This window comes from Bufo gargarizans, chromosome 1, assembly GCF_014858855.1.
Source record: "Bufo gargarizans isolate SCDJY-AF-19 chromosome 1, ASM1485885v1, whole genome shotgun sequence".
NCBI classification, from domain to species: domain Eukaryota; kingdom Metazoa; phylum Chordata; class Amphibia; order Anura; family Bufonidae; genus Bufo; species Bufo gargarizans.
The window spans coordinates 412,406,514-412,425,760 of record NC_058080.1 but is presented as its reverse complement, the minus strand read 5'-3'; the positions used below and the strand labels follow the sequence as shown (position 1 = coordinate 412,425,760).

At 43.6% G+C, this 19,247-nt stretch overlaps 2 protein-coding genes across 2 annotated transcripts in view; one reads left to right on the top strand and one right to left on the bottom strand.

Moving 5' to 3' along the window:
• The window catches only part of OPN3 (opsin 3), a 29,985-nt gene extending 12,297 nt beyond the window's left edge, over positions 1-17,688 (top strand). The window contains exons 3-4 of the mRNA XM_044279489.1: positions 12,858-13,109; positions 17,437-17,688. Coding sequence (XP_044135424.1) covers positions 12,858-13,109; positions 17,437-17,688 — 504 coding nt within the window. The remainder of the gene's footprint in view (positions 1-12,857; positions 13,110-17,436) is intronic.
• Positions 54-19,247, bottom strand: part of CCDC171 (coiled-coil domain containing 171) — a 142,440-nt gene continuing 123,246 nt past the window's right edge. Inside the window, exon 26 of the transcript XR_006387032.1 lies at positions 54-289. The gene's annotated coding sequence lies outside the window, so the exon portion shown is untranslated. The remainder of the gene's footprint in view (positions 290-19,247) is intronic.

Sequence of the window (19,247 nt, the reverse complement as noted above, 5' to 3'; positions counted from 1 at the left end):
GCTTTTATTTGAAGGTATCCACATCAAAATTGGATGAATGGTTTAGTAGTTTCAGCTCCTTTACATGTGGCACCCTGTTTTTAAAGGGACCAAAAGTAATCGGACAATTGACTAAAAGGCTGTTTGATGGGCAGGTGTGGCCAATTCCTTCATTATTTCATTCTCAATTAAGCACATAAAAGGCCTGGAGTTGATCTGAGGTGTAATGCTTGCATTTTGAAGATTTTGCTGAGAAGTAAACATGCGGTCAAAGGAGCTCTCCATGCAGGTGAAACAAGCCATCCTTTATCTGAGAAAACAGAAAAAAAAACATCTGAGAAATTGCTACACTATTAGGAGTGGCAAAATCTACAGTAGTTTGGTACATCCTGGGAAAGAAAGAAAGCACTGGTGACTTCAACAATGCAAAAAGACCTAGATGCCCACGGAAGACAACAGTGGTGGATGATCGCAGAAAAGTTACCATGGTGAAGAGAAACCCCTTCACAACAGCCAACCAAGTGAACAACATTGTCCACTGCACGGTGCAAGCCACTCATAAGCCTCAAAAATAAGAAGGCTAGATTGGGCTTTGCTAAAAACATCTTACAAAACCTGCACACTCCTGGAAGAACATTCTTTGGACAGATGAAACCAAGATCAACCTCTACCAGAATGATGGAAAGAAAAAAGTTTGGCAAAGGCATGGTACAGCTCATGATCCAAAGTATACCACATCATCTGTAAAACACGGTGGAGGCAGTGTGATGGCTTGGGCATGCATGGCTGCCAGTGGCACTGGGTCCCTAGTGTTTATTGATGATGTGACAAAGGACAGAAGCAGCCGGATGAATTCTGAGGTTTTCAGAGACATACTGTGTGCTTAAATCCAGCCAAATGCAGCCAAACAGATTGGTCGGTGTTTCATAATACAGATGGACAATGACCCAGAACATGAAGCCAAAGCAACCCAGGAGTTTATTACAGCAAAGAAGTGAAATATTCTTGAATGGCCAAGTCAGTCACCAGATCTGAACCCAATAGAGCACGCATTTCACTTGTTAAAGACTAAACTTCAGACAGAAAGGCCTACAAACAGCAACTGCAAACCGCTGCAGCAAAGGTCTGGCAGAGCATTAACCACTTCAGCCCCGCTAGCTGAAACCCCCTTCATGACCAGAGCACTTTTTACACTTCGGCACTACACTACTTTCACCGTTTATCGCTCGGTCATGCAACTTACCACCCAAATGAATTTTACCTCCTTTTCTTCTCACTAATAGAGCTTTCATTTGGTGGTATTTCATTGCTGCTGACATTTTTACTTTTTTTGTTATTAATCGAAATGTAACGATTTTTTTGCAAAAAAATGACATTTTTCACTTTCAGCTGTAAAATTTTGCAAAAAAAACGACATCCATATATACATTTTTCGCTAAATTTATAGTTCTACATGTCTTTGATAAAAAACAAATGTTTGGGCAAAAAACAAATGGTTTGGGTAAAAGTTATAGCGTTTACAAACTATGGTACAAAAATGTGAATTTCCGCTTTTTGAAGCAGCTCTGACTTTCTGAGCACCTGTCATGATTCCTGAGGTTCTACAATACCCAGACAGTAGAAAAACCCCACAAATGACCCCATTTCGGAAAGTAGACACCCTAAGGTATTCGCTGATGGGCATAGTGAGTTCATAGAACTTTTTATTTTTTGTCACAATTTAGCGGAAAATGATGATTTTTTATTTTTATTTTTTTCTTACAAAGTCTCATATTCCACTAACTTGCGACAAAAAATAAAAAATTCTAGTAACTCGCCATGCCCCTCACGGAATACCTTGGGGTGTCTTCTTTCCAAAATGGGGTCACTTGTGGCGTAGTTATACTGCCCTGGCAATTTAGGGGCCCAAATGTGTGAGAAGAACTTTGCAATCGAAATGTGTAAAAAATGACCGGTGAAATCCGAAAGGTGCACTTCGGAATATGTGCCCCTTTGCCCACCTTGGCTGCAAAAAAGTGTCACACATCTGGTATCGCCGTACTCAGGAGAAGTTGGGGAATGTGTTTTAGGGTGTCATTTTACATATACCCATGCTGGGTGAGAGAAATATCTTGGCAAAAGACAACTTTTCCCAAAAAAATTTATACAAAGTTGGCATTTGACCAAGATATTTTTCTCACCCAGCATGGGTATATGTAAAATGACACCCCAAAACACATTCCCCAACTTCTCCTGAGTACGGCGATACCAGATGTGGGGTATTCAAGACTTCAGGCAGTCAAAATCCATTGTGGTAATGTACAGAACAAAAATTAGACAAATGTTGTCTCTGTCCAAATATATATGGACCTAAGTGTATACATATTGAAGAGAATGGGGCAGAACTGCAATACCAGACATATTTATATAGCACAAATGTTTTCTCACTCACATAAGTCACTTTGACCATTGGTGCATACAACCTAAATTAAAAGGGTTGATTTAAAGGGCAAACTCCTGGCAGATGTTGCCCATGGTGAGGGTCAAACTAAGGACTTCAGTGCAGCAAGGTAACAATGCTAACCACTGAAACACCATGGTTCATGTAGAATATACATTTAAAGGTGTTTTCTAATATAGATGACTTCTCCTCAGGATTGGTCAGTAATATCTGATCAGTGAGGGTCCGACACCCTGCTCCCCACCGATCAGCTATTATTTGCAGCAGCTGATGTTTAAACTAGCACTGTGAATGCACAGCCTTGATCAAAGTGTGGCTGTGCCAGGTTACTGCAGTTTAGCTCACATTCACTTCAATGGTAGCAGTAACCCAGCACGGCCACTACACTTTGAATGGTAGTGTGCTTCCTGTCCATTCACAGCGCTGGAGGCTGCAGGGACCAGTTTATCAGTGGGGATGCGGGGTATTGGACTCTCACCGATCAGATATTTATGACTTATCCTCAGGATACGTCATCTATATCGGGAGCCTGAAAAAAAACCTTAACAATCACCCTTTCTCTAAGGCCTCATGCACACGACCGTTGTGTGCATCCGTGGCCGTTGTGCCGTTTTCCGTTTTTTTTCGCGGACCCATTAACTTTCAATGGGTCCGTGGAAAAATCGGAAAATGCACCGTTTTGCAGCCGAGGCCGTGATCCGTGTATCCTGTCCGTCAAAAAAATGACCTGTCCTATTTTTTTTGACGGACAACGGTTCACGGACCAATTCAAGTCAATGGGTCCGTGAAAGAACACGGATGCACACAAGATTGGCATCCGTGTCCGTGATCCGTGGCCGTAGGTTGCTTTCATACAGACGGATCCGAAGATCCGTCTGCATAAAAGCTTTTTCAGATCTAAGTTTTCACTTCGTGAAAACTCATATCCGACAGTATATTCTAACACAGAAGCGTTCCCATGGTGATGGGGACGCTTCTAGTTAGAATACACTACAAACTGTGTACAAGACTGCCCCCTGCTGCCTGGCAGCACCCGATCTCTTAGGCCTCATGCACACGACAGTTTTTTTTCAAGGTCCGCAAAAACAGGGTCCGTAGGTCCGTGATCCGTGACCGTTTTTTCGTCCGTGGGTCTTCCTTGTTTTTTGGAGGATCCACGGACATGTAAAATGAAAAAAAAATCTAAGTCAAGTTTGCCATTGAAATGATAGGAAAAAACGGACACGGATCACGGACACGGATGCCAATCTTGTGTGCATCAGTGTTTTTTCACGGCACTTTGGAATATGTGCCCCTTTGCCCACCTTGGCTGCAAAAAAGTGTCACACATCTGGTATCGCCGTACTCAGGAGAAGTTGGGGAATGTGTTTTGGGGTGTCATTTTACATATACCCATGCTGGGTGAGAGAAATATCTTGGCAAAAGACAACTTTTCCAAAAAATTTTTATACAAAGTTGGCATTTGACCAAGATATTTTTCTCACCCAGCATGGGTATATGTAAAATGACACCCCAAAACACATTCCCCAACTTCTCCTGAGTACGGCGATACCAGATGTGTGACACTTTTTTGCAGCCAAGGTGGGCAAAGGGGCATATATTCCAAAGTGCACCTTTCGGATTTCGCAGGCCATTTTTTACACATTTTGATTGCAAGGTACTTCTTACACATTTGGGCCCCTAAATTGCCAGGGCAGTATAACTACCCCACATGTGACCCCATTTTGGAAAGAAGACACCCCAAGGTATTCTGTGAGGGGCACGGCGAGTTCCTAGAATTTTTTATTTTTTGTCGCAAGTTAGTGGAATATGAGACTTTGTAAGGAAAAAAGAAAAAAAAAAGAAAAATCATCATTTTCCGCTAACTTGTGACAAAAGATAAAAATTCTAGGAACTCGCCGTGCCCCTCACGGAATACCTTGGGGTGTCTTCTTTCCAAAATGGGGTCACTTGTGGCGTAGTTATACTGCCCTGGCAATTTAGGGGCCCAAATGTGTAAGAAGTACCTTGCAATCAAAATCTGTAAAAAATGGCCTGTGAAATCCGAAAGGTGCACTTTGGAATATGTGCCCCTTTGCCCACCTTGGCTGCAAAAAAGTGTCACACATCTGGTATCGCCGTACTCAGGAGAAGTTGGGGAATGTGTTTTGGGGTGCCATTTTACATATAACCATGCTGGGTGAGAGAAATATCTTGGCAAAAGATAACTTTTTCCATTTATTTATACAAAGTTGGCATTTGACCAAGATATTTTTCTCACCCAGCATGGGTATATGTAAAATGACACCCCAAAACACATTGCCCAACTTCTCCTGAGTACGGCGATACCACATGTGTGACACTTTTTTGCAGCCTAGATGCGCAAAGGGGCCCAAATTCCTTTTAGGAGGGCATTTTTAGACATTTGGATCCCAGACTTCTTCTCACACTTTCGGGCCCCTAAAAAGCCAGGGCAGTATAAATACCCCACATGTGACCCCACTTTGGAAAGAAGACACCCCAAGGTATTCAATGAGGGGCCTGGCGAGTTCCTAGAAATTATTTTTTTTTTTGCATAAGTTAGCGGATATTGATTTTTTTTTTGTTTTTTTCTCACAAAGTCTCACTTTCCGCTAACTTAGGACAAAAATTTCAATCTTTCATGGACTCAATATGCCCCTCACGGAGTACCTTGGGGTGTCTTCTTTCCGAAATGGGGTCACATGTGGGGTATTTATACTGCCCTGGCTTTTTAGGGGCCCTAAAGCGTGAGAAGAAGTCTGGAATATAAATGTCTAAAAATGTTTACGCATTTGGATTCCGTGAGGGGTATGGTGAGTTCATGGGAGATTTTATTTTTTGACACAAGTTAGTGGAATATGAGACTTAGTAAGAAAAAACAAAAACAAGCAAAAAATTTCCGCTAACTTGTGCCAAAAAATATTTCTGAATGGAGCCTTACCAGGGGGGTGATCAATGACAGGGGAGTGATCACCCATATAGACTCCCTGATCACCCCCCTGTCATCGATCACCCCCCTGGTAAGGCTCCATTCAGACGTCCGTATAATTTTTACGGATCCATGGATCGGATCCGCAAAACACATGCGGACGTCTGAATGGAGCCTTACAGGGGGGTGATCAATGACAGGGGGGTGATCACCCATATAGACTCCCTGATCACCCCCCTGTCATTGATCACCCCCCTGTAAGGCTCCATTCAGACGTCCGCATGATTTTTACGGATCCATGGATACATGGATCGGATCCACAAAACACATGCGGACGTCTGAATGGAGCCTTACAGGGGGGTGATCAATGACAGGGGGTGATCACCCCCCTGTCACTGATCACCCCCCCTGTAAGGCTCCATTCAGACGTCCGCATGATTTTTACGGATCCATGGATACATGGATCGGATCCACAAAACACATGCGGACGTCTGAATGGAGCCTTACAGGGGGGTGATCAATGACAGGGGGGTGATCAGGGAGTGTATATGGGTGATCACCCGCCTGTCATTGATCACCCCCTGTAAGGCTCCATTCAGACGTCCGCATGTGTTTTGCGGATCCGATCCATGTATCCATGGATCCGTAAAAATCATGCGGACGTCTGAATGGAGCCTTACAGGGGGGTGATCAATGACAGGGGGGTGATCAATGACAGGGGGTGATCAGGGAGTGTATATGGGTGATCACCCGCCTGTCATTGATCACCCCCCTGTAAGGCTCCATTCAGACGTCCGCATGTGTTTTGCGGATCCGATCCATGTATCCGTGGATCCGTAAAAATCATACGGACGTCTGAACGGAGCCTGACAGGGGGGTGATCAATGACAGGGGGGTGATCAATGACAGGGGGGGTGATCAATGACAGGGGGGTGATCAGGGAGTTTATATGGGGTGATCATGGGTTCATAAAGGGTTAATAAGTGACGGGGGGGTAGTGTAGTGTAGTGTTTGGTGCGACTTTACTGACCTACCTGTGTCCTCTGGTGGTCGATCCTAACAAAAGGGACCACCAGAGGACCAGGTAGGAGGTATATTAGACGCCGTTATCAAAACAGCGTCTAATATACCTGTTAGGGGTTAAAAAATTCGGATCTCCAGCCTGCCAGCGAGCGATCGCCGCTGGCAGGCTGGAGATCCACTCGCTTACCTTCCGTTCCTGTGAGCGCGCGCGCCTGTGTGCGCGCGTTCACAGGAAATCCCGGCCCTCGCGAGATGACGCATATATGCGTGACTCTGCGCAGGGCTGCCACCTCCGGACCGCACATCTGCGTTAGGCGGTCCGGAGGTGGTTAAAAAGGAATAAACACAGCCTCTGGTGATGTCCATGAGTTCAAGACTTCAGGCAGTCATTGCCAACAAACTATTAGAAAATAACTTTTTATTTACAATTATTAAATTTTTGTCCAATTACTTTTGAGCCCCTGAAATGAAGGGATTTAGTTAAAAAATGCTTTAGTTCCTCACATTTTTATGCAATCATTTTGTTCAACCCACTGAATTAAAGCTGAAAGTCTGAACTTCAACTGCATCTGCATTGTTTTGTTCAAAATCCATTGTGGTAATGTACAGAACAAAAATTAGACAAATGTTGTCTCTGTCCAAATATATATGGACCTAAGTGTATACATATTGAAGAGAATGGGGCAGAACTGCAATACCAGACATATTTATATAGCACAAATGTTTTCTCACTCACATAAGTCACTTTGACCATTGGTGCATACAACCTAAATTAAAAGGGTTGATTTAAAGGGCAAACTCCTGGCAGATGTTGCCCATGGTGAGGGTCAAACTAAGGACTTCAGTGCAGCAAGGTAACAATGCTAACCACTGAAACACCATGGTTCATGTAGAATATACATTTAAAGGTGTTTTCTAATATAGATGACTTCTCCTCAGGATTGGTCAGTAATATCTGATCAGTGAGGGTCCGACACCCCGCTCCCCACCGATCAGCTATTATTTGCAGCAGCTGATGTTTAAACTAGCACTGTGAATGCACAGCCTTGATCAAAGTGTGGCTGTGCCAGGTTACTGCAGTTTAGCTCACATTCACTTCAATGGTAGCAGTAACCCAGCACGGCCACTACACTTTGAATGGTAGTGTGCTTCCTGTCCATTCACAGCGCTGGAGGCTGCAGGGACCAGTTTATCAGTGGGGATGCGGGGTATTGGACTCTCACCGATCAGATATTTATGACTTCTCCTCAGGATACGTCATCTATATCGGGAGCCTGAAAAAAACCCTTAACAATCACCCTTTCTCTAAGGCCTCATGCACACGACCGTTGTGTGCATCCGTGGCCGTTGTGCCGTTGTTTTTTCGCGGACCCATTGACTTTCAATGGGTCCGTGGAAAAATCGGAAAATGCACCGTTTTGCAGCCGAGGCCGTGATCCGTGTATCCTGTCCGTCAAAAAAATGACCTGTCCTATTTTTTTTGACGGACAACGGTTCACGGACCCATTCAAGTCAATGGGTCCGTGAAAGAACACGGATGCACACAAGATTGGCATCCGTGATCCGTGGCCGTAGGTTGCTTTCATACAGACGGATCCGAAGATCCGTCTGCATAAAAGCTTTTTCAGATCTAAGTTTTCACTTCGTGAAAACTCATATCCGACAGTATATTCTAACACAGAAGCGTTCCCATGGTGATGGGGACGCTTCTAGTTAGAATACACTACAAACTGTGTACAAGACTGCCCCCTGCTGCCTGGCAGCACCCGATCTCTTAGGCCTCATGCACACGACAGTTTTTTTTTCAAGGTCCGCAAAAACAGGGTCCGTAGGTCCGTGATCCGTGACCGTTTTTTCGTCCGTGGGTCTTCCTTGTTTTTTGGAGGATCCACGGACGTGTAAAATGAAAAAAAAATCTAAGTCAAGTTTGCCATTGAAATGATAGGAAAAAACGGACACGGATCACGGACACGGATGCCAATCTTGTGTGCATCAGTGTTTTTTCACGGACCCATTGACTTGAATGGGTCCGTGAACCGTTGGCCGTGAAAAAAATAGGACAGGTCATATTTTTTTCACGGCCAGGAAACACGGATCACGGATGCGGCTGCCAAACGGTGCATTTTCCGATTTTTCCACGGACCCATTGAAAGTCAATGGGTCCGTGAAAAAAAACGGAAAACGGCACAACGGCCACGGATGCACACAACGGCCGTGTGCATGAGGCCTTACAGGGGGCCGTGATCAGCACAATTAACCCCTTCAGGTGCGGCACCTGAAGGGGTTAATTGTACTATCATATCCCCCTGTAAGAGCTCAGGGCTGCCAGGCAGCAGGGGGCAGACCCCCCCCCTCCCCAGTTTGAATATCATTGGTGGCCAGTGCGGCCCCCCCCCCTCCCTCTATTGTAATGAATCGTTGGTGGCACAGAGTGCGCCCCCCCTCCCTCCCTCTATTGTAATAAATCGTTGGTGGCACAGTGTGCGCCCCCCATCGGCCTTCCCTCCCTCTATAGCAGTAACAACATTGGTGGCCAGTGTGCGGCCTCCCATCTCGCCCCCCCCCCCCTGATCATTGGTGGCAGCGGAGTTCCGATCGGAGTCCCAGTTTAATCGCTGGGGCTCCGCGCGGTAACCATGGCAACCAGGACGCTACTGCAGTCCTGGTTGCCATGGTTACTTAGCAATAGTACAATAGTAGTAGATTCATAGTTACCTGCTTGCTGCTGCGATGTTCGTGTCCGGCCGGGAGCTCCACCTACTGGTAAGTGACAGGTCTGTGCGGCGCATTGCTAAAGAACTGTCACTTACCAGTAGGAGGAGCTCCCGGCCGGTCACAGACATCGCAGCAGCAAGCAGGTAAGTATGAATCTTCTACTATTGTACTATTGCTAAGTAACCATGGCAACCAGGGCTGCAGTAGCGTCCTGGTTGCCATGGTTACCGATCGGAGCCCCAGCGATTAAACTGGGACTCCGATCGGAACTATGCTGCCACCAATGATCGGGGGGGGGGGGGGGAGATGGGAGGCCGCACACTGCCACCAATGTTGTTACTGCTATAGAGGGAGGGGGGGCCGATGGGGGGCGCACACTGTGCCACCAACGATTTATTACAATAAAGGGAGGGAGGGGGGGGGGGGTGATGGGGGGCGCACACTGTGCCACCAACGATTTATTACAATAGAGGGAGGGAGGGGGGGGGGCGCACTGGCCACCAATGATATTCAAACTGGGGAGGGGGGGGGGGGGGGGGTCTGCCCCCTGCTGCCTGGCAGCCCTGATCTCTTACAGGGGGATAAGATAGTACAATTAACCCCTTCAGGTGCGGCAAATTGTGCTGATCACGGCCCCCTGTAAGAGATCGGGTGCTGCCAGGCAGCAGGGGGCAGTCATGTACACAGTTTTTCAGTATATTCTAACCTGAAGCGTTCCCATCACCATGGGAACGCCTCTGTGTTAGAATATACTGTCGGATCTGAGTTTCACGATGTAGCTCATATCCGACAGTATATTCTAACATAGAGGCGTTCCCATGGTGATGGGGACGCTTCAAGTTAAAATATACCATCGGATTGGAGAAAACTCCAATCCGATGGTATAAAAGAACTCCAGACTTTACATTGAAAGTCAATGGGGACGGATCCGTTTGAAATGGCACCATATTGTGTCAACGTCAAACGGATCCGTCCCCATTGACTTGCATTATAATTCAGGACGGATCCGTTTGGCTCCGCACGGCCAGGCGGACAGCAAAACGACTTTTTTTTCATGTCCGTGGATCCTCCAAAAATCAAGGAAGACCCACGGACGAAAAAACGGTCACGGATCACGGACCTACGGACCCCGTTTTTGCGGACCGTGAAAATAAACTGTCGTGTGCATGAGGCCTAACCATGAAAAACTCCTTTTAAACTATGGGACACAAAATATCTGTGTGCACTGGATGTCTGTATGAATGTTTGATGCAACGAAAGTTTACATATGTGTAAATATAAACTAGGAAAATTAGGGAAGGGGAGAAGACTTTGAAGATGTTTTATCCAACATGCTTCATTTTAACCGCCTCCGGACCGCCTAATGCAGGATTGCGGTCCGGAGGTGGATGACTTAGGCACAATCACGCGCCGGCGCGTCATCTCGCGAGACGCGAGATTTCCTGTGAACGCGCGCGCGTTCACAGGAACTGCAGGTAAGCGAATGGATCTACAACCTGCCAGCGTCTAATATACCTGCTACCTGCTCCTCTGGTGGTCCCTTTTGCTTGGATCGACCACCAGAGGACTCAGGCAGCTCTGTAATAAGTAGCACCAAACACCACTACACTACACCCCCCCCTGTCACTTATTAACCCATGATCACCCCATATTAGACTCCCTGATCACCCCCCTGTCATTGATCACCCCCCTGTAAGGCTCCATTCAGACGTCCGTATGTGTTTTGCGGATCCGATCCATGGATCCGCAAAACACATACGGACGTCTGAATGGAGCCTTACAGGGGGGTAATCAATGACAGGGGGGTGATCACCCCATATAGACTCCCTGTTCACCCCCCTGATGTCAAAAGTTAGCAGAAATTGATTTTTTTTTTTTTTTTTTTTTCTTACAAACTCTCATATTCCACTAACTTGTGACAAAAAAATAAAATCTCACATGAACTCACCATACCCCTCACGGAATCCAAATGCATAAAATGTTTTAGACATTTATATTCCAGACTTCTTCTCACGCTTTAGGGCCCCTAAAATGCCAGGGCAGTATAAATACCCCACATGTGACCCCATTTCGGAAAGAAGACATCCCAAAGTAATCGCTGAGGGGCATATTGAGTCCATGAAAGATTTAACTTTTTGTCACAAGTTAGCGGAAAGGGAAACTTTGTGAGAAAAAAAAACTAAAAGAATTTCCGCTAACTTGTGCCAAAAAAACAAAACCTTCTATGAACTCGCCATGACCCTCATGGAATACCTTGGGGTGTCTTCTTTCCAAAATGGGGTCACATGTGGGGTATTTATACTGCCCTGGCATTTTAGGGGCCCTAAAGCGTGAGAAGAAGTCTGGAATCCAAATGCCTAAAAATGCCCTCCTAAAAGGTACTCATTGGAATTTGGGCCCCTTTGCCCACCTAGGCTGCAAAAAAGTGTCACACGTGTGGTATCGCCGTACTCAGGAGAAGTTGGGCAATGTGTTTTGGGGTGTATTTTTACATATACCCATGCTGGGTGAGAGAAATATCTCTCTAAAATGACGACTTTGTATAAAAAAAATGGGAAAAGTTGACTTTTAGAGAGATATTTCTCTCACCCAGCATGGGTATATGTAAAAAGACACCCCAAAACACATTGCCCTACTTCTTCTGAGTACGGTGATACCACATGTGTGACACTTTTTTGCAGCCAAGATGCGCAAAGGGGCCCAAATTCCAAAGAGCACCTTTAGGATTTCACAGGGCATTTTTTACGCATTTGGATTCCAGACTTCTTCTCACGCTTTAGGTCCCCTAAAATGCCAGGGCAGTATAAAAACCCCACAAGTGACCCAATTTTGGAAAGAAGACACCCCAAGGTATTTCGTGATGGGGATATTGAGTTCATGGAAGTTTTTATTTTTTGTCACAAGTTAGTGGAATATGAGACTTTGTAAGGAAAAATAAATAAAAAAAATCATAATTTTCCGCTAACTTGTGACAAAAAATAAAAAGTTCTATGAACTCACTATGCCCATCAGCGAATACCTTAGGGTGTCTACTTTCCGAAATGGGGTCATTTGTGGGTTTTTTCTACTGTCTGGGCATTGTAGAACATCAGGAAACATGACAGGTGCTCAGAAAGTCAGAGCTGCTTCAAACATTTTTGCACCATAGTTTGTAAACGCTATAACTTTTGCGCAAACCAATAAATATACACTTATTCCATTTTTTTATCAAAGACATGTAGAACAATAAATTTAGAGAAAAATTTATATAGAAATGTATTTTTTTTTAGAAAAAAATACAACTGAAAGTGAAAAATGTCATTTTCTTGCAAAAATTTGGGTCAATTTCGATTAATAACAAAAAAAGTTAAAATGTCAGCAGCAATGAAATACCACCAAATGAAAGCTCTATTAGTGAGAAGAAAAGGAGGTAAAATTCATTTGGGTGGTAAGTTGCATGACCGAGCAATAAACCGTGAAAGTAGTGTAGTCCAGAATTGTAAAAAGTGGTCTGGTCATTAGGGGGTTTAAGCTAGGGGAGCTGAGGTGGTTAAGTCTACATACAGTATGTCATGGTTTAGATAAAACTTTCTGTCAATGTACCATACAGTATGTAGTGGGAACATGTGTAGTGGGAATGCATGTACAGCACAGAATAAATGATCTAGATCCCTCTGGTTTATTACTACTGTATCATAGAGCAATGATAGAAATCATAGAGCAATGATAGAAACTCACAAAACAGAACTCCGTACTTTCATGCTCTAATACATGTCTTGCTTCCATTATCAGCTGCGAAGACTACAAGATTACCAAACTGGTTCTGCACTCAAATTAAAGGACTACGAAATTAAAGTGGCTAAAATGTGCACCTTGATGATCTTGGCATTTCTATTTTTTGGCATGCCGCCTTACATTATGTCTCTGCTGGTGATGTGTGGTTATAAGGACATAATGACTCCTACAGTCGCCATTGTATCCTCTGTGTTAGTGAAGCTGAGTACAGCTGCAAACCCACTCATCTACATATTAACAAGCAAGAAGGTACTATTTCTATATTCTGAATCATTTTCCTTAGCATAATTTTGAAAAGTTTTTATTTCTTTATACAAAAATGAATTTATTATACTGAAATATGCCTATATTAGGCATATTCCAGGCGCAGATGATGGCACAATGGTTAGTTGCGCCACTAGCTGTGACTTCACCCTGCTCACGCCAGGTCTAAAACTGTGGGCGTGACGGAGGACGGGCCGGCAGGCCTCTTTCAGGCCTAGAAAAAGGTCTAAATGTAAGACAGCTCAGAAGCTGTCTTCCATTTAGAACTGGCACTAGAGGCGCCAAAGGTATGGAGAGACCGGCGCCCCTTCATAACTTCGACAGATCCACCGCCAGTGCAGGGGCGGTCTTAACCTGTTTGCTACCAGCGCAGTACATGTACGGCGCTGACTGCTCTTCCTTAGATCCCAGCGCGCTGCGTCCGCCCGATCAGCTGCATGGGACCGGCAGTGACTGATAGCCAGACCCCTGCTGTATATGCCTACGCATTAGCACAAGATGTGCCGCGGTCAGTGCTGACCGCGGCACGTGCAATGTATGGGGAGGGAGCTGCCATCGGGTCCCCGCTCTGTTGTGACGGGGACCCGATAGCAGGGAAGGCAGCCTGATGCCTAGCGTGTGAGCCTGGATCTCACGGGGCAGGAAGCTTTAAGTGTATTACAGTGGTAATACACTTACAGCCAATGCATTACAATACAGAAGTATTGTAATGCATTGTACAGGGGATCAGACCTGCAAAAGTTGAAGTCCCAGAGTCGGACAATAAATAAAATGAAAAAAAAGTAATACAAAATAAAATTTTACAAAAAAAATGTAAAGTTTCAAGTAAAAAAAAAAAAAGCATCCTTTTCCCAAAATAAAGTAAAAAAATAAAATAAAAAAAAAAGTGAAAAAAAGAAAAGTAGACATATTGGGTATCACCGTGTCCGTATCGACCGGCTCTATAAAAATATCACATGATCCACCCGTCAGGTGAACGCCGTAAAAAAAAAACTGCAAAAAATGCCATTTTCTGGACACCTTGTCTCACAAAAAGTGTAATACCAAGCGATCAAAAAGTCTTGTGTACCCTAAAATGGTGCCAATCAAACTGTCATCTCATCCCACAAAAAAAGAGCCCCTACCTAAGACAATCACCCAAAAAATATGTCTCTCAGAAAATGGCAACACAAAAACAAGATTTTATTCTGTTCAAAAAGGCTTTCACTGTGTAAAACTTAAAAATAAAAAAATAGACACATTGGGATATTGCCACGTCCGTAACAACCTGCTCTATAAAAATATCACATGAGATGGCCCCTCAGGTGAATACTGTAAAAAATAAATAAATATGCCAAAACAGCTATATTTTGTCACCTTGCCTCACGAAAAGTGTAATACCAAGCGATCAAAAAGTGTCATGTATCCCATAATGGTACCAATGAAAACATCACCTCATTCCGTAAAAAATGAGCCCCCACATAAGACAATCACTCAAAAAATGAAAACCAATGGCACCCGTAAGCCAATCCATCAAAATCTGCGCTGCAAAAGCCATATGGCTCTCTTTCCCTTCTGAGTCCTGCCATGTGCCCCCACAGCAGTTTACCACCACATATGGGATGTTGACGTATTTAGGAGAAAATGGGTAACAAATTATGGGGTGATTTTTCTCCTGTTACCCCTTGTGAAAATGAAAAATTTGGACTAAAGCAACATTTCGGTAAAATGCTTAGGATGTCAAAGTGCTCAGTACCCCCCCCCCCCTAATATATTTTTTAAGTGATGTAGTTTCCAAAATGGGGGTCACTTTTTGAGGGTTTCCACTGTAGAGGTATCTCAGGGTTTCTTCAAATACAAAATGGTGCCTAAAAAACATTCTAGCTAAATCTGCCTACAAAATCCATATGACACTGCTTTCGTTCTGACCACTGGCACATGCCCATAGAGCAGTTTACCGCCACATATGGGGTATTTCTGAAAACTGCAGAATCAGAGTAATGCATATTGAGGTTTATTTTGCTGTTAACCCTTTCTGTGTTTCAAGAAAAAATTTACTAACATAAAAAATCTACCAGAAAAAGTGATATTTTGAAATTTCACCTCCATTTTCCTTTAATTCTTGTGGAACACCTCAAGGGTTAACAAAGTTTGTAACATCAGTTTTAAATAATTTGAGGGGTGTAGTTTCTAAAATGGGGTCATTAATGGGTGGTTTCCATTACGTAAGCCCCTCAAAATTACTTTATAACTGAATTGGTGCTTAAAAAAATGGTTTTGGAAAAAAATAAAATGACATTTACAAAATTATGCCAACATAAAACAGACATATGGGAAAAGGAATATTGATTGATAGCTATTTTATAAGGTATTATTTGTCTTAAAAGTAGAGAAATAAAAATTTAGAAAATTTAGAATTTTTCAAAATTTTGGGTACATTTTGGATGATTTTATAAATAAAGGTGAAATATATTGACTCAAATTTATGACTATCATGAAGTACAATGTGTCACGAGAAAACATTCTCAGAATGGCTTGGATAAGTAAAAGCCTTCCAGAGTTATTACCACATAAAGTGACACGTGTCAGATTTCCAGAAATTGGCCTGGGATTTAAGATAAAGTGGCTTGGTAGTGAAAGGGTTAATAAATATGCCCCTAAATTTATCAGTAAGCTACAGAAATAAAAACATGGTTTAACTTTTGCCAAGCCTATCTCTGGGTTCCAGGAGCTGTGTATGTATTTTTAAACCAGATTTTTCTTAAATCTGGAGAAAAATGTACTTTTGATACTGCTGACCTATCCTCCTGTGAGCGCCGTGGCCTTCTCTCTGCTTACCAAGTACATTGTATATCGCAGGGATGGCCAACATGAGGCTCTCCAGCTGTTGCAAAACTACAACTCCCAGCATTCCCAGACTGCCTGCAGGTATCAGCCTACAGCAGGGCATGGTGGGAATTGTAGTTTGACAACAGCTGGAGAGCCGCAGGTTTGCCATGCCTGGTATAGCGGCTGTGTTTGGTATCATGCTCAGCCCCATTGAAGTGAATGAAGCTGAGCGCAATACCAAGCACAGATGCTATACAATGTACGGCGCAGGAGCACCGCTGCCTTCTCAAACAGCTGATCTGCAGGGGACCCAGGTGTCAGACCCCCACCGATCAGATACTGATGACCTATACCGAGGATAGGTCATCAGTATCAAAATACCGGAAAACCCCTTTAAGTGCACCAAGGGTGGGCCAAATTCACTCTGTGCACCCTGGCTACTCCCTCTTACTGCCAACAAGATGACTATGCAGGAACCTAGAGCTATCAATCAAGGAGATGATTGTTGGCAGAGGAACTAGGAAGAGCGAGAGGTTATAGAATGACTTGGGCCCACCCTCAGTGCACTTAGCTGCTCATTTACATATCGATTTAAAGTACATTTTCTCCACAATTAGAAAAGCTCACTGTAAAGTATCATTAAATTCAACTGAGCTAGCCGTATAAGGCATTGTTCCTGGTTTCACTGTGAATTTCCTGGAGGCAGATTCCTTTTAAAAGACAAAGACAATTAAGGCTACTTTTCCACTAGCGTTCATAGGATCCGTCATAGGATCTCAATAGCAATGAAAACGCTTCCGTTTTGTCTCCATTCATTTTCAATGGGGACAAAACTGAACTGAATGCACCAAAATGCATTCCGTTCCTTTTGGTTACGTCCCCATCGCAGACAGCATAACGTTTTTCTGTCCGCGATGTGGTGCAGAGCAAGACGGATCCGTCCTGACACACAATGTAAGTCAATTCATTGGGAGTCAGGACGGATACGTTTTCTCTGATAAAAATAGTGTTCATGACGGATCCGCAAAAAACGCTAGTGTGAAAGTAGCCTAAGGCTACTTTCACACCATGCGTTCTGATAATACAACCGCCTGCATCCGTTATGAATGGATCCGGTTGTATTATCTTTAAAATAGCCAAGATGGCTCCGTCATGAACTCCATTGAAAGTCAATGGTGGACGGATCCGTTTTCTATTGTGTCCGATAAAACGGATCAGTCTTGCTCCGCACCACATCACGGACAGAAAAATGCTGATTGCAGCATTATTCTGTCCACGATGGGGACGCAACCAAACGGAACGCATTCTGGTGCATTCCGTTCAGTTTTATCTCCATTGACAATGAATGGTGACAAAACGGAAGCGGAAAGGGAACATGCTGGTGTGAAAGTAGCCTTACAAATAAAATGCTACAAAGATTGAGAATGTACATAGCTGAAAAATACAAATACCCTGCTCCTGCTTGTGATACACAGCAGTAACCGCTTATCTTTCTATTTCCTAGTTCAGACAAGGTCTTCTAAAACTCTACTGCACCTGGTGCTGGAGAATGCAAGCAATAGGGAGAAGAAGGCTTGTTGGAGCCAAAGTAAAAATAGGTGCCACTGGTAATAGGCTAAAGAAGAGAGTCATTTTCAGCTCATCCTCGGTCAGTTCCATAGCAGCAACCAGTGAAACTGACACTCAGCAGTCAACAGAAAATAAACCAGAAATTTACGGAACTAATGTGAAAATAATCCATGTACAGCCTCGATAGCACATGGATGTCCTACATTATTACATCTAGCAAACCTATTGTGATACAGATGTAGTAGAGTTAACACTCATGCTTTATGAGACGGGTTATCTAAACTAAATCCGTTAAGCAAACACCTTCTATTGCTTTTCAATGGCTTTTGTTTCAAGATAACGCGATGAGTTAAGAAATTTGGGTTAAGAGTTTGTGCGTTAACCCTGCTACATCTGTATGTGCACTGTAAAAGCTCAAAATTACAGCAAAAGCTTTTGCTGCTATAAAAATTGCATTATCTTAAAAATGTATGCATAGAAAAATGTAACAAATACCACAATTGTGTGTGGCTGACCTCTACCAAATAGTTTTTTATATGACCATAGCCTTTATTTTGCTAACGGATCACCTTCATGTATTGAAATTATTTTATAAAATGTTCCGCATTCATTTGGTCAGTTATTGCCTGATCTATTGTAAGGCTAGTTCCACACCATCGGTGGGAATTCCGACAGACTGTTTTGGCAGAGAACAGCCTCCCCAAATTTACCGCATCAGGCACTGGCAGATGCCGATGGAATGTCCGCCGGCCCCATTAAGTATAATGGGGTCCGGAGGAGATCCGGCTGCATTCCGATAGACAATGCGGTGAATCGGTCGGACACAAACCACTGCATGCTGCGGTTTTTGTCCGGCCGATTGCCGGTACAGTCTGCCGGAATTCACAAAGGAGGTGTGAAACTAGCCTAAACTTTTGTAAGCAGGGCCCTCATTCCTATTGTTTGAATTGGTAAGGAGTTTGTCTGAATATGTACTCTCTGATTGTACAGTGCTGAGGAATATGTTAGCGCTATATAAATTTAAAAAAAAACTAATTTTTGAACTTGCAGTGGCACAGGCATCTAAATATATTTAGCGCATCTCCTGGCTATGCATCTGCCAGTAACGGAAATCTACTCCAGCTAGGGGTTGGTATAGATTTCAGCTACAACTACTTCTCTGCTGCAATGGTCCTGTACACCTGCTGCTGTTTGTAAACGAGCCAGCATATGGCACATGACCCCTGCAGCCAATCACTGCCTTAGCAGTCTACAGCTGAGGACAGTGACTGACTATTTATAGTGGACCAGTACAGCAGAGAACGGCGCTGGAGAAACAGTTGAATATATCATATGTTTTTATTTTAAGCATCCGTAGGGGTTATCTGAGATAATTAATAATAAGATAATTATCTTGGACAGCCCATCTATTAGGGAGACAGCAGGAATCCCATAAGCAATAAAACAATTGCACTAATCTAAAAATTAAAGTAAAAAAAAAAGTCAACTAAATATTCCATAAAGTCAGATAGGTAGAAACTGTCTGGTGTAAACTACATTGACTGGCTGTGCAGAGAAATAGGGCGGAGTACAGCGCAAAAGCGTGGATTATCGGAGAAAGTTCCAAAAGAGCGGTAAATACCCAAAGCACTTTCTGTCACTGTATACCTGTGGACACCTCCATTATGTTATAAGTCCCATCTTCTCCAGTTAGTCCACAGATGCAGACTATAAATGTGATACTTTACTTACATGCTGTCTTTTTTT